At 39.9% G+C, this 17,395-nt stretch overlaps 4 protein-coding genes across 4 annotated transcripts; all 4 read right to left on the minus strand.

The window, feature by feature from the left end:
- Positions 1 to 228: 228 nt before the first annotated feature.
- On the minus strand, positions 229 to 1,839 carry LOC122014693 (protein trichome birefringence-like 19). The gene is made up of 2 exons (XM_042571055.1): positions 1,226 to 1,839; positions 229 to 1,148 (listed from the first exon to the last, which is right to left on the minus strand). The coding sequence occupies exons 1-2, from the start codon at positions 1,814 to 1,816 to the stop codon at positions 324 to 326; spliced, it is 1,416 nt and encodes a 471-aa protein (XP_042426989.1). The 5' UTR covers positions 1,817 to 1,839; the 3' UTR covers positions 229 to 323.
- Positions 1,840 to 3,091: 1,252 nt separating this feature from the next.
- LOC122017396 (dehydrin Xero 1-like) lies at positions 3,092 to 3,806 on the minus strand. The gene is made up of 2 exons (XM_042575003.1): positions 3,487 to 3,806; positions 3,092 to 3,405 (listed from the first exon to the last, which is right to left on the minus strand). The coding sequence occupies exons 1-2, from the start codon at positions 3,664 to 3,666 to the stop codon at positions 3,208 to 3,210; spliced, it is 378 nt and encodes a 125-aa protein (XP_042430937.1). The 5' UTR covers positions 3,667 to 3,806; the 3' UTR covers positions 3,092 to 3,207.
- A 5,634-nt stretch (positions 3,807 to 9,440) lies between these two features.
- On the minus strand, positions 9,441 to 14,381 carry LOC122017950 (mitogen-activated protein kinase 4-like). The gene is made up of 3 exons (XM_042575674.1): positions 13,786 to 14,381; positions 13,003 to 13,428; positions 9,441 to 10,347 (listed from the first exon to the last, which is right to left on the minus strand). Exons 2-3 carry the CDS (start codon positions 13,423 to 13,425, stop codon positions 9,664 to 9,666), a joined length of 1,107 nt encoding a protein of 368 aa, XP_042431608.1. The 5' UTR covers positions 13,426 to 13,428; positions 13,786 to 14,381; the 3' UTR covers positions 9,441 to 9,663.
- A 227-nt stretch (positions 14,382 to 14,608) lies between these two features.
- On the minus strand, positions 14,609 to 16,961 carry LOC122017951 (cyclin-B1-2-like). Its single transcript, XM_042575675.1, has 4 exons — positions 16,770 to 16,961; positions 16,511 to 16,611; positions 15,187 to 15,281; positions 14,609 to 14,895 (listed from the first exon to the last, which is right to left on the minus strand). The coding sequence occupies exons 1-4, from the start codon at positions 16,887 to 16,889 to the stop codon at positions 14,795 to 14,797; spliced, it is 417 nt and encodes a 138-aa protein (XP_042431609.1). The 5' UTR covers positions 16,890 to 16,961; the 3' UTR covers positions 14,609 to 14,794.
- Positions 16,962 to 17,395: the final 434 nt, after the last annotated feature.

Here is a 17,395-nt window from a genome sequence, read left to right on the forward strand (position 1 = left end):
TGGGTTCATAGCTTTCGTGATCCTTTGGGCGAGCCGTTGTGGCTTCTGCTGGCGTTTTCTGATCCGAGGGTTTGGATCACTTGATCTCGATGAGTCTATTTCTATTTGTGGTTATTCAAAAATAAACTTTTTGGTTGTCATCGATTGTGTTTGCGATGTCCTATCGGATAGGTTGAATTGAATCCTTCTCGTTTTTTTTTTTAAAAAAAAAATTACAGCTTGGAAAAGTAGATAAATGAAAGAGCAGAGCCTCTTATATTTACCAATCAAATTAACATTATACAGAATTAAAATAAAGAAAGAAGGAAGAATCTTAACTTAATCTATTTGATTGTGGACTTCCTGAGGCCCCACGACCTCCTTCCTGCGGCGGCTCCCCGTCCGCCCTCATTCTTCAGCATCTGAAGCAAGAAATCATTCCACGTGTCGATGGGCCCCGGCAGGCACCAGTGGACGCAGTCGTTGTACAGCGTCACGTTCTCCCCCGCCTGGTGGCCGTACCGGCTTGGGTGGCCGTCCGGCCTCAGCAGCGTCGCGTCGGTGGTGTCCAGCAGCCGGAACTGCGCCCGCCCCGCCCTCGTGGCCTCCGCGTACTCCTCCAGCTGCGTCATGTACATCTCCAGGCTATAGCCGTCCAGCCTCGTCTCGTTGCTCCGGAACGGCCGCTGGCGCACGCAGTTTCCGCCCTTGTTCCACTCCCCGTTCTCGAAGTGCGACGGCGCGAAGGTGCGCAGGAATACGAGGCCCCTGAAATTTCCGGCTTCGGCGAGGTCGTTGAGGACCCGGAAGGCCAGCCTGAATGCTCGCCGGTAGCTGTAGTGCATGGTGAGGTCGGTGACGTTGGGGTCGAGGCAGTAGTGGCAGCCGACGAAGTTGCGGCTCTCGTAGAACATGCTCGGCCGGAGGAACCAGTGGCCGGCTGAGATGATCACGTAGTCGAACCCGCTCAACTGCGTCGTCCAGTTAGTGTCCGGTTCGTCTAGGTAGAGATTGAAGAGCCCTGTCCGCGTTGGCCCGTTCGCGTTCGCCTCTTCTGACCGCACCAAGAACGGCGACCAGAAGCTGGCGATGGTGAAGTTGTGCGTGGGGAAATGGTAGCGCTTGAACCTATCGTCCTTCGTCGGCGACGCATCCACAGAGTAAGTTACCTGTATCTTACCGAATTTAGCATCATTTTTTTTTACATAATTTCTATTTAATCCGGTAAGGAAATACATTTAATTACCCTGAGAAGGAAGCAGATGAGGGATTGCATTTGGTTTCTGCCGACAGAGTCGCCGACGAAGGCCAGGGACTTGCCGCGGACGAGCTCCAGGAACTGGCCGGGGTTGAAGACGGGGAGGTCGCAGTCGTTGGGCTTCCACTTCCACTTCATAAACTCGTTGTCCGGTCTTCCAAACTTCATGCAGTTCTGGTGGTCATGGATTGCCCAGCAGCTCTCGTTGGTGTAGTAGGGAGCGCTGGGGTTGGGCACCCATTCCCCTCGAAAGATATCGCATCTCGACGACGGATATCTCTTCCCCACCAGTCTAATAGCACTCGAACGGGAGGACGAAGACGAAGCCGTTGGGGGAGAGGATAAATCCGACGAAGTGGATGCGAGCGAAGTGGCGAGCAACGGGAAGAGGTACAGAGGAATGATGGTGAGGAGTACCAAGGAGAAGGTAAGGAGCAGGACAATCCTTGGGGTGTTCGGAAGGCTTGCAATTTTGCTTCCTGCAGTTTGGAGCTCTGAGGTAGGAGGCTTTGAATTCATGGTGTGGTGTACAAGAACACAATTAGGTGCAACAAACTTGTGCACTACATTTGAACACATATATTGACCCTCCCTCAGCTTGCAAATTATTTGCAAGAAGAATTAAATATAAAATAAAGATGCTGCTGGTGGAAGGTTAAAGTCATGAAGTTGCCAAAGCACCTACTCGTTTCATTCCACAATCTCAAAGAGGAAAAACTACACAAGAAGTAGACTTTACTCTCCTTGAAGTATATACAAAGGAAATTTAAAACAATATATATTGCACTCCATGTAAAGATTTCAACTCTACTACCTTGAAGTTGGAAAGTTCTGCATGCAGTAATTAATCATCCAAAATTCCACGTCCGTGGTGGCAATTCTTTTTTTATTCATTTATTCAATCCCCAAGCACAAATACTAGCTAAAAGCTACAACTTGCAAATAAACAATAATATTAATCCCATTAGGTTATGCTAATTGCAAGCCTTCTTCTAATTATTGAGCTAACTACCTATATAATGAAACAATTTCTGAAGAATCTTGCATAACGCATGCAATTTAATCATGGAACTTCTCTATTCACGCTTTGTTTGAAAAATGAATTGAAGTTTTTTAATAATAAAATTAAATTAGTCAAAAAAAAAAAGTAATTCAAACCAGGTGCTTTATAATTCTTAAATAACACTGTCTGTTGAAAAAACAATGCAGGAGGATTATGCAGCTGCTGCCGACAGTTCTCAGTGATATAATACTTTGTGTCAATCAGTGATATTAGACAGGTAAGCGGTTCATATCACCTGTGTTTGGTGCACCAGCTAGCATCAATCCATCACCACCGTCAATTTTATGGGATATAATTAATTATATTACAAGGAGATAAAACAAAAAAAATGATGAGAGAGCTGGTGACAATGAGCTCTGAACGGAACAATAATGCCTCGTGCTGTTAGTTGCTGCATGGATTAGACTAATTCTAACAACTCATAGTTCATAACTATAAGCAATATAATTCGTGTGTTAGAAGATATTAGAGATAATTTGTTAAAAAATTAAAATTTAAATATATTCTATCATATTATTCTATTTAATTCTCTCACGCTAATTTATGAGTTTTACTTAATTGCTCTGTATTATGTGTACCCTTTTAGCATGTGCACTATTCACTTTGTATATGCATATGTAGTGTCAACGCGCCCGGGTAGAATGTGATTGAGATAGTACACCATAATTTTATAAATTTTTTCTTCAAATCTGACCACGTAACCACGTTGAAATAAATTAGGATGAACATTTAATATTACCAAAATATTTAAAAAATATTATTATTAAAAATAGGTAAAACAGAGCATTTTATTAAAAACATTTGATTTATTTTTAGACAACATTTAGTTTAAAAACTAGATTGCCCCCTTACACTGCCAGGTAACTAGCTAACATGAGAGCTTTTCAAGCACAAGGAATTACAAAATCTAGTAGTCTTTATGGGTGCCAGGCAACTTCTCCTTGATCTTCTCCATGAATCCCTTCTTCTCGTGCTCGTGCTCGTACTCTCCGTCCTGCCTCGCCTTCTGTTCTTCACTCTTGTGAGCACCCGGTAACTTCTCTTTGATCTTCTCCTTTAGTGCCTTCTTCTTCTTCCGCCTCCCGCCCATCCCATCATCCTCAGACTGCATGCGTATTGTTCGTAAATCCATGTCAAAAGCTCCTACACATTAATCTTCAGAATTAATTATCTAAAATGTACTTACTGAGCTGGAGCTTGAACTGCCGGAGCGGTGGAGGATTCCCGTGATTCCGGCGCTCTGGTGGTGCTTCTCCTCGCCGGCGCTGACGCCGCCGTAGCCTTGGCTGACGGGGGTGCGGATGGGGTTGCCGTATGCGTCCGTCTGCGGAATCATGTCATTGTGCTCCTCCCTCTTGTATTCCATTGCTGATATGATCGACCTTCCCAGCTTCGTCGTTATTCCGGCGAAAGTTGCTTTTGCGGAGATGATAATTAAGGATATAAATAGATCGGTGATGTCCGGTGACTCATCGCCGTTGTCGCTACGTGGAAGGTTGCCCGCTGGCACACGTGTGATGTGGAGGTGGTGCGACGTCGTCGAGCTGCATGGGCGACACATGTGGCGGGTGGATGGTGAATATGCATGCAGGAAATCGTATTAAACTCGGTTGATATCGGGGAAAAAAATCATCGCTCATTTTTTATTATTTAACGTAATAAAAATTATAATTAAATTATCTTTTATTAGAAGTTCTAACGAAGTTAATGTTGGTGTAATTATTCTCAGTAAGATAGATGAGTTTAATTAATTTGAGTTAGGGTAAGTGTAAGTTATGATATTTGATTATATGGAGGAGAGAAGTTAAGTAAATTAGAGGAGAATCAGATATTTATCTAAGTAAGAATTAATTGGAAATTAGATAATGTAAAATTTTAACTAGAAGTTAATTAGAGAATGAAAATTCTAACTGGAGGTTAGATAATGGAACTTTTAACTGAAGGTTAGGAAATGAAAAGTCCTAACAAGATTAGGCAGTAAAGACATAATTAAGAATTAGATAATGAAAGTCTTAGCGGAATTAATAGTGAAAATTTAGTTGGGAATTAGATAAGGGAAGTCCTAGCGAGGCTAGGTAATAAAGATCCAGTTAAGAATTAAACAATGAAAGTCCTACTGGGACTAGACAGTTAAACCTAGTTGAGAATTAAATAATGAAAGTTCTAATTATGCTAGGTAATGGAAAAGTTTAAGCGGGTGAAAGATTGATCGGACATTTTATGATATGAAATCCTAGCGAGGCTAGGCAATGAGAAAGTCCAAGTAAGTCAAAGGACACTTGATGAGGAAGTCCTGGCAGGTCAGTCAAGGTTAACCAGATGCAAAGCAATAAAAAATCCTAACAGCTCAAAATTAATGGATATTGGACAAGGGAACCCTACACTTGGATCAAGGGAGTTAGGGTGGGGCAATTATATTGATTAAGGTAAGTAATCGATTGGGAAGCTCTTCGCGAAAGCACAATAAGGATCTGAATCAATTGATCAATAGATTAAGATAATCAATTGGAGTGTACACGAGAGCATAAAAAGTGCTAGGATCAATTGGCTAATAGATTCTACACATCAATCAATTAAGGTAATCGATTGGAGAGGTTTTTCCTAAATAAACAGAAGGTTGCTGAATCAATTGGGTTAATCGATTCAGCATGGGTTAATCGATTAATGTTGGTGCAATTGACTTCTAGGGTTTTGATAGTTATTTAGCAATATGTTTATTAGAGTCTAGTCAGGTTAAGGTTGATCGAATGACTAGAAAAGGGGTGAGAAATCTTGGAGAAGTGAACTCCAAGAAATGTGAAAGTCCTTATAAGTGAAGTTGGGTCCTAGTAACTGAAGCTAGATGATAAAAGTCCTAGTAAGTAAAACTAGAACATAATGAGTGAAACTAAATGGTAAAATCTTAGTGAGTGAAGTTAGACAATGTAAAACTTTAAATAATGAGAAGTCTTAGAAAAGTAAACTTCAAGCAAAAAAAGTTAATCGAACTAGCGGATTTTGATAAACCTAAGTATAGTTTTACCAATACTATTTTGCATTGTTATTCTTATTGTTGTACTAATTTAGTATTGCATAAAAATCTTAATGGATCAAGCAATCAGACAATAAGCAAAAAAAGTCCAAACAAGTTTGAAGGACTAGATGTTTAGCAGGTGAGTTAAGGTAAACTCCTAGAGAAAATATAGTAAGGTCGTGTCCTAGTAGAGATAAATCTTAAGCGCTGGTCTAACTGAAGAAATCAAGAGATTTCTAAGTTGAGATCAAGACAGTCATTACTGTCATACTCATGCATCAATATTTATTGTGTTTACTTTATTTTGTAAATTAAATATATATTATCTGTGCTAATACTATTTTATAGGAATTGAGTAGTTCCGTCGACGGATCAAGGATTTTAGAGATCAACAAGATCCAGTGAAAAGGAAAGAGAGGTTCAGTCAGTCAACAGAACAACATGATTTCTAGGATTGGACGGAACAGATAAGATCAAACAAGGAAAGACACAGGATTCAGTCGACAGATAACTTTGATCAGTCAATGGAACAACGTGATTTCTATGATCGAACAAATTGGATCAAAGCAAACAAGGAAGCACGTGGATTAGTCAACGGATAGGATGATCAGTCGACGGAACATTGCCTATAAAAAATGACCTCGAGTTCCGAGCCTAGAAGACTTACTCATTGCTTTATTTGTTACTACTGCTTCAGATCGTGCAAGTTCTGCTACTTTTATGCTAAAGTCTACTCCGACAAGAAAGCTCTGATTTCCAATTCTTTGACTTGTCGGTAAAGTATTATTGTACTTATTTTATTAAGGAGAGATGTAAAGGTTGTTATACTCTCCTTCATTTGTATTCGATTTTTCCTTGCGAAGTTTTGAAGAAGATTTTTAGTGAATTACTCAATTGATACGATCCAAGAGATCATGAGTTTTGGAGTAGGAGTCAACTGGGCTCCGAACTAAAAAAAAAAGATTTGTCTTTTCACGTCTTGAATTTTCCAAAAGGTTTTGTTAAAGAAAAGAAAAGCTTTTAAGCGATGAGATTCCCCCCCCCCCCCCCCCCCCTCCTCTCTCTTTCTCAACGACCCTACAATTAGGAGTATTTTTTTCGCGAGAAAATAAGCTTTAGAATTGATTGGGTTAATCAATTAAAAGTTGGTAATCGATTAGTATAACTCACTAATCGATTAGATAAGCGAAAAAGAGTTGTTCTGCAAGTGTTTGAACGGTCGTCTAACGTGACAATCGATTAGGAGTAAGTCTAATCGAATAAGATACATAGAGGTAACTCTAGAAAAGAGTTTTCAAGAAGATTTGAAGCATAATTGTTCATGTTGATTCTTGAGATTTGGGTGTCAAGCGTTGTTGTACTTTTCAAGCATCAAGAGGCTAATCAAAGCAAGAGTAAGTAAAACAAGGTTCATTGTTGTAAAGTCATTTTTTCCCCCGGAGCTATGGTGCAGCAATAAGGGTGCTTAGTAGGGGTGAGCAGTCAACCCGCCAAACCGACCAACCCGCTTATACCAACCCGAACCGAACCGAAAAAAAATAATCCGCCGGATATAGGGCCGGATGTACTGCTTAGTAATCTCCCAAGCACCCACGATTCAATTCCCAACAATGACGTATTTACAGAGATTTTTCCTCTAAATAGGACTTGCAACTAAGGGATGCTGGGCTTCTGGGCCGCCTGCTGTAAGTGCTTCCTGATTTTTCTAGGTTGCCGGTGAAAAACTTGTGGGACCGGACTGGTCACCCCAGACTCGACGTTACCCAGCCTGGTTAATCATTTTGTCCCTAGGGCTATAGTGCAGTAGTAAGGGTGCTCAGTTGTCTCCCAGACACTCACGGTTCGATTCTCAACTATGGTGTTTTTATAAAGATTTTTCCTCCAAATAAAACTTGCAACTAAGGGATACTGGGCTTCTAGGCCACCCGCCGCAAGTGCTTCCCGATTTACCTTAGTGGCCAGTAAGAAATTTTCGGGGGATCAGGTCAATAACCCCAGACTCGATATTACCTGGCCTAGTTAATCATTATTGTAAAGTTATTTTTAATTTATTGTGTAATCTTATTTATGTTTGTTGTTTGTATTCTTATATTTGTACTTGTATCAGACTTCTCCATATCTAAGAAGGGGGTTTTATAGTAGAGATATACGTGAAAAATGAATATCTGAATTAATTATTTCAAAGAGATAGATACCAAATAAAATTGATCATCTGAATTGATGCGGCAATATAGGAAGACCCACTTAGCACGGGATCAACTATCAAGGTAACGATCAAAGTCAAGGTGGTCAACGCCAAGGTGTTAAAGGGCCGAATGGAGGACAATTGCAATGGCCAGTCAGGACATTTAATGTCCGACCGGCGGTAGACATGTCCTAACGGACCACCCGTCCAGCTCAAGGATAATATGATAAAATAATCCGACCTTCAGTATGGAGCAACGAGATGCTGAGGAGAGCGGATAGCTTGTACGAACGGGGGAGGTCATGTTACTACACAGTCACCGTAAGGAAGAGCAATTGAGACCGATAGAGTGAAGGAGTCCTGGCTGAGTGGCTACCCCACTCGGCCAAGCAGCGGGACCTGACCATGGACAGAGCACAGGAGTCCCGGCTAAGCGGCTACCTTGCTTGCCCAAGCAACGGGACTACTGTAATATCTCTCAACATCCTTTTGGGAAATAGTGTCGCTGACACGAGGCATGGTCGATAGGCGGATCGTACGGTGAAAGTTTCTACTGTCTTATCAGGGATATGTATACCCTGTTAAGGTATGATGTCAGAGGTACTTTCCTAACAGATCCCTTCATAGGACATATTGGAGAATGTGTCCATGCCTCGAGAAACGTGCATGTTGCCGACCAGAACTCTCTATAAAGGGGGTCCTTCACCGGTGAAGGTACGCAAAATTCATTGTTTGCTCTATAGTTACTGTTGCTCCACTTTCTTCCACTATTCTGGTGACTGACTTGAGCGTCGAAGGGCCAACGTCAGGACCTCTTCCCTAGCTCAGCACTGACGTTACTTGTTTTGCAGAATGGAGCGAGGTCTATAGTCGGTCTGCGAAGCCGTCACATCCCCAGCTTTCCACCTTCCCGTTTTTAGACAAGATTATTTTGGCGCCGTCTGTCGAGTATGCCTTGTGTCAGCGGCACTATCTCTCAAAAGGATGTCAAGAGATACTACAGTGGTCCCATTGCTTGACCGTGCGAGGTAGCCGCTCGGTCAGGACTCCTCCGCTCCGTCCATGGCCAGGTCCCGCTGCTTGGCCGAGCGGCATCGGTCGGGACTCCTCCGCTCTGTCGGCCTCAGTTGCTCTTCCCTACGGTGACTTTGTAGTAACATGCTCTCCCCCGTTCAGACAAGCTATCCGATCTCCTCAGCGTCCTGCAACTCCACACTGAATGTCGGATTATTTTATCATATTATCTCCGAACTGGATGGGTGGCCTACTTAGACATGTCACGCGTTGATCGAGCACTGAATGCCCTGATCGACTATTATAATTATCCTTTGTTTGACCTTTTGATATCTTAATATTAATCATCTTAATTTTAATCTCCATTTTAACAGTTGATCCGTGTCAAATGAAGCTCCCTATATCACCGTATCATGAATATTATAAAGTCTTCACTCAAATCTTCGTATTCATCCCTCTAACTCTATACGTGTCCTAGCAGTTAATTTTAGTTCCCGTAAAAAAAAAGCATGGATAACGTCAACTCTAACCAAATAATAGCTAACTCTTCGTATTCTTCCCGTTATTTAATTTATATTATATTTATAATGGATATACTGCATGTAATTCATCCCAACTTAATTTATAAATTGTGAATTCTTCTATGTAGATGGATATATACTCCATTCAACTCATCCAATTACAAGGCTACAAATAAATTCGAAATTCTTTGACATAAGAACTCTCAGCACACTTGGCCACCAGTAGCAGCACACATTGACACATTCTCTCTTGTTTTTTCAACGGAGGGCCAGTAGCAGCGTAACGTTTCAAACACTAGCAACGTGCATAGCCAGCAACCTTTCTAAATTGCATGAAACTAAGGCAATTAGATCTGTAAGAGACCTTCACATGTGGTAACCAAAGATACCCAGTAAATTACAAAGCATAACAAAGTTCAGTCATACAAGCATTTTTGTTATTGCATGAAGTTCCAAACCAGATAAATATAGCGCACATAAATATTTACAAGTCAGACTTTGGAACGATTCTCATAACAGGAAACCAGCCAACAAAATAATATTAGCTTGTATAACTTGGAAGGAAGCCAAATTAATATTGGCTTTATGACTTGGAAGGAACCCTACAACCTGCTCCGAAACAAGCATTGATTAACATGAGTTTGCAGAAATTTCTGGATGATAGTACAACACCTCATTCCAAATCATCTCCCTAATCATATCTTCGCCTAGATTCTCATCAATGTCAAGGTCCGCAGGAACCTCAGCTGGAGGATTGGTATTAGGGTCATAAAGAGGTGACATATAAGGGTGTTGCAAAGCCTCATCGACGCTAATCCTCTTGGATGGATCGAAAACGAGCATCTTCTGTAATAAATCAATGGCTAAAGGATCGGCACCAGGGTAAAGATTGGCAATAGGGATACTGGGGGTATATGGTAGGGACTTGATATATTTGCAGGCCTTTGGATTATCGATGAAGCTGATGTCAGAATCACCCATTGTACCAAGTACATTGATAATGAGCTTAAGCTGGTTAAGACACTCTGTACCGGGGAAGATGGGTTTCCGTCCAAGCAGTTCTGCAAAGATACATCCAACTGACCAAACATCGATTGAGGTACCATAATAATCACAACAAAGGAGCAGCTCGGGGGCCCGATACCAGCGGGTAACAACATACTCAGTCATGAACTGTCCTTTTCCACTACTAGCGCGAGCCAGACCAAAATCACAAATCTTTAGTTCGCAATTGGCATTAACAAGAAGATTTCCAGGTTTCAGATCTCGGTGCAGAATATTAGCAGAGTGGATATACTTTAACCCTCGCAGTAGCTGTAATCAAAAGAAGCAATTTCATTCAGGAATAATCAAAGTATGCTTTTGACAATCATATCCCTCAAACAGAGATAAAAGGTGAAATGTCGACAACAAGACATCGCAATATTAGCTATTGTTCTAAGCAACCAAATCAACAAGAGAATTAGCTAACGATAAAGTAAAATAAGAGAACATAAATATAAGAAAGAATGAACATTAAAATCAAGGGGAAAGGAAAATTCTAGAAAATGTCTCAGTTCTATACTTTGAATTCTTCCTATAAATATCTATAGCTTAACTGTTATCAAAGATAAAAGTTCATGAACAAAATATATGTGCAATTCTCGATTAAACTGTTACTTTAGCAAATGAGATGGCATCCAGTAAAAACCCAACCAAGCCCAAGAGAAAATCTGTTGACCATGTACCTTCATGCGGATGACAGATGTCTACTAAGAGAACAAGAGAAGTGATTTGCCCAATGGCCAGCTCACAAGCATGATACGATCTCGAAAATCTTAGAACACTTATATTGGAGGATTATTTATATTAAATAAAACAAAAGTAAAGTTTCTATAGATATTGATCAACTTGAATTAGGAAGGATTAAGGCTACCATTTAACTTCAATGGAACTTCATCTCACTTGGAGAATGAATACACACCAACCTTGAACACTAGAAGAACTTGAAAGGGAGAGAGTTGAAGTACAGTCTAAGGAAAACGAAGAGGTTTGATAAGTGTGAGTTAGTTGTGTTCCAACCCAAGCAGCTAGATTTACTTCATTTTTCTTCTTCTGGAGATCTGAATGGCCAATGCAAAGGGTAAAATGGATAATCTAGCAGTAGGAACCAATAGTATATGGCCCATACCAATCAGTTGCATGGACCACTACTACTTGGTACACCATAAATGGCTGAGGCATGTAAGGCATCTTCACCACCCAAGTAGGTCCACATGGAGCACCTAGCTTAGACAGTGCGACATGAGATTTTTAACCATGGCCCGAACAAGATGGGCATTAATTTTTGAGATTTTGAACATAAACAGAACAAGATGCAGTGTGTCTGGGATGGTACCAAAATAACTTTCATTTGCATGAAGCAGCCAGAATTAAAAATAGTACAAAGGCAAATAGTATAGTATCATAGCGAGAAGTATAAAGATGGCATCTAGTCAAGCTTTGTCAAAGAACTAAAAAGGAAATTATGCCATTGTGGTACTTGAAATAGCCAATGAGAAGGGTGACGGTAGAGTTTACTGGATATCTAGAACAAAAATACTACATAATACACAAGAGCCAGTTACTCTTTAAGTAAAGAGTTGTTGTAGCCTGAAGTGCAACAAATTTCAGTTTCCAAATCGGAAACAAATTTAGAGACAAATTGTATCATCTCAGTTGACATGATACCAACACTAATGATGTAAAGACTATAATTTACACTGGTATTTTCAAGGAACAATTGTTTAAATTTAAGTTCTTGCATCCCTCCATCTTATACAGGCACACATAAAAAAGTAACAGAGCATTAACTTTTCCTTCGACCAGTAAACACATTGGAAAAGCAAAAATATCAGTGTATGATTATAGTCCAACCTCCCACCAAACACATTTACACATAATTTACAATAATATAAAGTAAAACTAGATTTCTCACCTTATTTCCTTCAAACAGAAGGAATCTTAATCTATCCCTTCAAATGAATATCACTTTAGCAACATGAGGGACCATTAGTGAAATCACAGTAATGAATTGCTTAACCCCCATTAATTATGTTTCTTGCGCTTTATAGCATACAATTTGAAGTTCCAGGCTACCAAATTAAGCTCTCTTTTTTTCTTCTAGGTGATATATTACCAAAAGCTACGAGCAAGAAGAAGACTGCTTTGTTATAGAAGCTACACAACTTGAACAAAAGAAGACAATAAACCTAAATTGTCCCTTAAAGGGAGAAGTTGGAAGGATATATTTCAATTGTCATTTTAAAAAGAATGGAAGTGAAGTAGCCGATATCAGAGGCAAACCAATAAGTGACTTATCAGCATATTACTTCTTTCCTACCACTTTTCCTTGTAAAAAATCATTAATTACAATGCAAAATAGAAGCCAGGGAATAGAAGTTTAGCTTAGATACTAATGGTTACTAGAGGATCATAAGCAAAAATAAATCATTACAGGTCAGCTTGCAATGACAAATAACAAAGAAAATCAGAGTTTAAAAAGCAAGTCAAAAGAGGTTGGGTAATACATATAATTTCAAAAAGACCACAACAGATCAGCTAATCTACAAGAATCTAAGCCATGCTGTCAAAGCAAAATAGGCCAAAGGTGAAGCTAGCCTTGAGGCATTAAGTTAGTTGCTGAACGAGTGGCCAACCAATCATCATATACTTTGAAGTTAGTGAACAGTGAACCCAAGCCAAGTGTTTTTTAATAAGGAAATTAAGGCAAGAGACATTTTACTCGAGTCATATAAAGATAGTTATTGAAAAGTGACCCTAATGTCATAGCAAAAAAGAAAAAAGGTAGAATAAGTACCCAGAAGCATAAGAAACCAAACCTTATGAGGCAGGATTAATCAGGGCAAGTGAGAGAGAGTGGCTTATGGTTGGTGCCCCCTCGATTCACTTTTAGTAGCACATATAAATTCAAATTACAAAGACCCATACCTGAAAAAGGAAGTACTGACAATGGTCATTGGAAAGTGACTGCGATGATTTGATAATCTGATGCAGATCAGTGTCCATAAGTTCATAAACAAGGTACACATCCCTAAATGTTTTTCTGTGAGGCGGCATCATAATATCCTTCAAAGAGATGACATTCTCATGTCGAAGGTTACGAAGAAGCTTCAGTTCACGCAGAGTTCTAAGTGCATCCACACGGTTATCAAAAACATTATGTATTTTCTTGATCGCAACTTTTTCATTTGTCTCACGGTTGATTGATGAGCAAACAATTCCATAAGCACCTCTGCCGATAGGCTTGATGGGCACATATTTTGTGTCGATCTCAAACAAGGTCTGCCACATGGTGTAGTAGTGCTTCCCACGGTTTCCCACACCATTAGGAGGATCGACCAGCGTAGCCATTTCCTAGAAAGAGCAAGAACAGAGAGTCAACTAGAGATTGCACTTTCCACGATATAATCAAACTTCATTAAAGGGGATAATAATAATCAAAAAAGAAAGGGAAAACAAACAATTGAAAAACCTTATTTTGCTCAAATCAAGCCATTTTGTACAACACACGACGAGGAGTTCAACCAAATCAGCTAAAAGAATGAACTCTGGCATTGAATAGTGAGTGCATCAGAGAATCAAAAAGAGGGCGTTCAACATCATTTGAGGAGCAATCGAATCCGTACAATCACAATTGTAACTACAGAAAGCTCCTAAAAAAAATTCTCCAAAAACACGACAAATAGGGAGAAACAGGAAATCGATGATTACCTAAGTCCCGAGACTACATGCACAAACTTGAAGAATCACAGTTATCAACAAGAGCTACCACCACCTTCAGCAGCAAAGACTTCAACTTTCTCGATTCTCCCCCTCTTCCTCTATCGAAGAACAGACCTCTAAAGCCCCAGATTTCTCGAAAACCCAAGCAGGAGCACTCGGATCGATCCAACCCAACGGAAATACTCAACTTCCCCCATCAATTCCCTCCACATCCAAATGACCCACCTCGGTTCAGCTCCAATTCACTTCACCCGGAGCCCTAACTGACAGCATATCTTCCACCGCCGTTTCCACCTTGATCGGCGATCGATCCCGACACGGTTCCTACCTCTAACTCAGTAAAACTCGTTGCCCTAATCCCAGAACACCCGGATCAATCGAGTAAAGGGCAAGGTGAGGCGCCAAAATAAAATATAACCGACAGCTCAAGAAGTGTCGTCGACGGCGGCTACGTGTCTGACACTGCTTACGCTGCGACGGCGTCACATGGTACCGGGCAAGGACGGACGGACACTAAAACCTCGATTGACTGTCACCTGCTAATAATACCGACTAAACTAGTAATGATTATTGGTTAGAAAAAAAATGATGGTAGCATTTGTCAAATTGGTGGAAATTAGAACAATTTAATTTACTTAACGAAGTGGAATTCAAATGCCTCGCGTAGTGCTTGTAAAAACCAAATCCAATACTACTCTCAAGTACGCGAATCGATCGCGGATCCAACTATCCCATAACTTGTTTTTCCAACAATCCTTGTTTCCAGATATTTAATATTTGAATGCTGAAAAGGAAATAAAACAACGGTAAATTGTGATCATAAGATGTTTTTCCAAATTTTAAGTAAGTTCATTCAGTTCACGACATAAGATAATTTTCGAGCAACATTACACAACATGTCTCATGACCACTTGAAAAGAAAAGGTAGTTGCAGCAACCAAATTGAGTCTTCAGACAGATTCATTAAGCAAATTTAACCACAACAAAGACGAGTGATCTAGGTGAAACTTGGGCACACAGGCCCCTTTGTTATGCCAAGGCGAACTTCCATACTGTGATGCAAGTCTGATGGTCTGATGGATTCTGAATCTTGTGGCACTGCAAATCAAGAAAGGGAAAACGAAAAATTGATATTACGACACAAAATATCAAGGGAAAAAGAAAAGAAACGGTCCAAGCTCAAAGGAGTGTATTAATAAATCAGTAGAAACTGCTGGGGCGATAGTGTGTAGTTTGTGACAAGCTACTACATTACCAAGAGGAATTATAATAAACAGTTACTTCCACAAATAAATATGCCACATCGTAGCTATCACATGAAACATAATGGAAGATAAAGGAAAACCAGAAGGAAAAATGTAAATATAAAATAAAAAGGAGAGAGCATACAATTGAGGTAGTCCTCAAAGGCAAATTCGTCTAATCCACCAGAAAAAGCCTCAAAACCTAGCATGGAGGATGGCAATGCTCCAGGTCTATGGAATCTACAATTGTAGTGTTATCTCAGTAAAAGTAATATAACATCAGAATTTTTTAATTAAAAAAAAGAAGCAAAATCAATATGCATGTAATGTGATTAGTAGCAAAGAACAAGCCTCATACATGTCAAAACAGAATTAAAAAACGTATCGTATCCATCTTAACGTGCGTGTTTATACAACTATTTTCTGAAAGGTGGTAAAAAAAAGGTTGGATGACTTTGAACATTGTAAGTTGAAGTAAACACAATGTTTTTAGTAGCTGTTAGAAGTTGATCGAGTAATGGACAAAGACAAAAAGGATGATAAAATTATAGGTGTTAATTAGCTTTTATCCATAGGACACTGGATATCACATCTGCTGCTTTTCCTCCTTCCTTAAAGAGGTACTCATATGTACCCTTGGACGTTACTAGATCCATGCAAACATGTGATTTTCATAATTTAGGGGCTAAATACTGAATTATTAAAACCACATGTTTGCAAGGGTCTAGTAGTGCCCTAGAGTATATATGAGTACTTTCTATTGAAAGATGTTTGGAGCTAACAATAACTTGAACAAACCAAGATGCTACTTCTTATATCCAAAAATAAACATAGAACTATACTATATGATAACTGAAAGGCAGGATCTTATATAAGATATAAGTTAATGCATCGCCATCTACATGTCATTTCAGATCATAGGTTCATAGTTGTACATAATTAGATTTTTGTCAATATCCTTCACACCTAGCATTGATCTACAATCTTCAGGTACAATGCAGTTTTGGAACATACACCCTCTTCACTTTCTACTACCAATGCATGTTACTATTTTATAGTCATCAGGTTAGGTTTTTGTCCTGACATTTATATGGAAGGATGAAAATGTCACGAATGGTATAAATGTTAAACCTTTAAGGCTTTAACGTTGGCATTGAAAATTTATACGGTATACTTGAATACATTTAGCAAATATAATTGAGAAGAAAAACACGGTGATAAAAAATCAATAAAAAAGTTGATTTCATAGATTCAGAACTAAAGAGTTAATACTTTACATTATTATGCGGGTTTAATGTGTAACACTTGGATTTTAGCATCATACACTCCATTCTCATACTCCCGTTTCTGATCAGGACAACAACTCTACTGATTTTGCGACAACCTAACCCTCTCTTACAGAACAAATAGTTAACCGATTTTTGTCTTTGTGGTATTCATGCAATTTCTCAAGAGGAAAAATACAAGACCTGGATAGAATTTGAGCATCGAAATCATTCCTCAGATTGAAAGCTGATCCATAGGCAAAATCCAACCCCATGCGCTTCTTTTCCTCCGAAATTCTACTCCTCTGATCGAATTCAAACAAGATTAGGGTTAAGCTTTGACATAATCAACAACACAAAGAGCTATAACAAAAGAAATCCAAATTCGGAAAGAAATAATAATTAAAAAAATCAGATCGAATTAGCAAAGAGGATGAGAAAGATAGGGCGAAATCGAGATTACAGAATCGCGAAGTGATTGAAGAGGGTGGGATCCGACGATGTCGCCCTTCACAGCGTGCAGACCGAAGCGCAGGATGTCGTGATGCCCCACCACCTCGTGCTCGATCACCGACTTCGACATCTTCTTCCCGTTCTTTTTCTCGCTTCCTTTCCTTTGTTTGTTGGGTAGGAACCGTACTGACCTAGTGCTTGATCAACACGAAATATGTTTCGGCTGTTAAATGAACCACGGCCGTCCGATCGGCATCTCATGAACGCGTCACGATTCGCCTATGACAAATTCTTCTCTCCAGTGCGACCTGTTTACAGAGAGAAGAGGGGAGGGAAAAGGAGAGGGAGGGGAGTGGATAGAAGTAGAAAATTTTCAATGTATTTATTTATTGAGTAATGATACGTTACGGGAAAACAAAGCATGAAATCCTGCACGAATGAGTTATTCATTCCCACATGGAATGAAAAAATGCATTTTCCATTCCTCTCTGTCCACCTCAACTTTGACTAAAACCCTAAACTGACACAGTTTCCCCTCGATCTATCTTCCACAGAAGCTGCCCACCCATCTCCTCCGATTTCTCTTCTGCGCCGCACTCTCCTCCGAGAAGTCTTCCTGCACCTCTCCTCCCTTTT

The sequence above is a fragment of the Zingiber officinale genome, chromosome 8B (assembly GCF_018446385.1).
Source record: "Zingiber officinale cultivar Zhangliang chromosome 8B, Zo_v1.1, whole genome shotgun sequence".
NCBI classification, from domain to species: domain Eukaryota; kingdom Viridiplantae; phylum Streptophyta; class Magnoliopsida; order Zingiberales; family Zingiberaceae; genus Zingiber; species Zingiber officinale.

What these genes read in the sequence shown, in the direction of transcription:
- LOC122017951 (XM_042575675.1), bottom strand. Translation starts at nt 16,889, where the DNA reads ATGTCGAAGTCGGTGATCGAGCACGAGGTGGTGGGGCATCACGACATC. An exon ending in TTCAATCACTTCGCGATTCT is followed by an intron (nt 16,612 to 16,769) that starts GTAATCTCGATT and finishes GAATTCGATCAG; the next exon opens with AGGAGTAGAATTTCGGAGGA. An exon ending in GATGCTCAAATTCTATCCAG is followed by an intron (nt 15,282 to 16,510) that starts GTCTTGTATTTT and finishes CTACAATTGTAG; the next exon opens with ATTCCATAGACCTGGAGCAT.
- LOC122017396 (XM_042575003.1), bottom strand. Translation starts at nt 3,666, where the DNA reads ATGGAATACAAGAGGGAGGAGCACAATGACATGATTCCGCAGACGGAC. An exon ending in GCAGTTCAAGCTCCAGCTCA is followed by an intron (nt 3,406 to 3,486) that starts GTAAGTACATTT and finishes ATACGCATGCAG; the next exon opens with TCTGAGGATGATGGGATGGG.
- LOC122017950 (XM_042575674.1), bottom strand. Translation starts at nt 13,425, where the DNA reads ATGGCTACGCTGGTCGATCCTCCTAATGGTGTGGGAAACCGTGGGAAG. An exon ending in GTCAGTACTTCCTTTTTCAG is followed by an intron (nt 10,348 to 13,002) that starts GTATGGGTCTTT and finishes TTTTGATTACAG; the next exon opens with CTACTGCGAGGGTTAAAGTA.
- LOC122014693 (XM_042571055.1), bottom strand. Translation starts at nt 1,816, where the DNA reads ATGTGTTCAAATGTAGTGCACAAGTTTGTTGCACCTAATTGTGTTCTT. An exon ending in TCATCTGCTTCCTTCTCAGG is followed by an intron (nt 1,149 to 1,225) that starts GTAATTAAATGT and finishes GGTAAGATACAG; the next exon opens with GTAACTTACTCTGTGGATGC.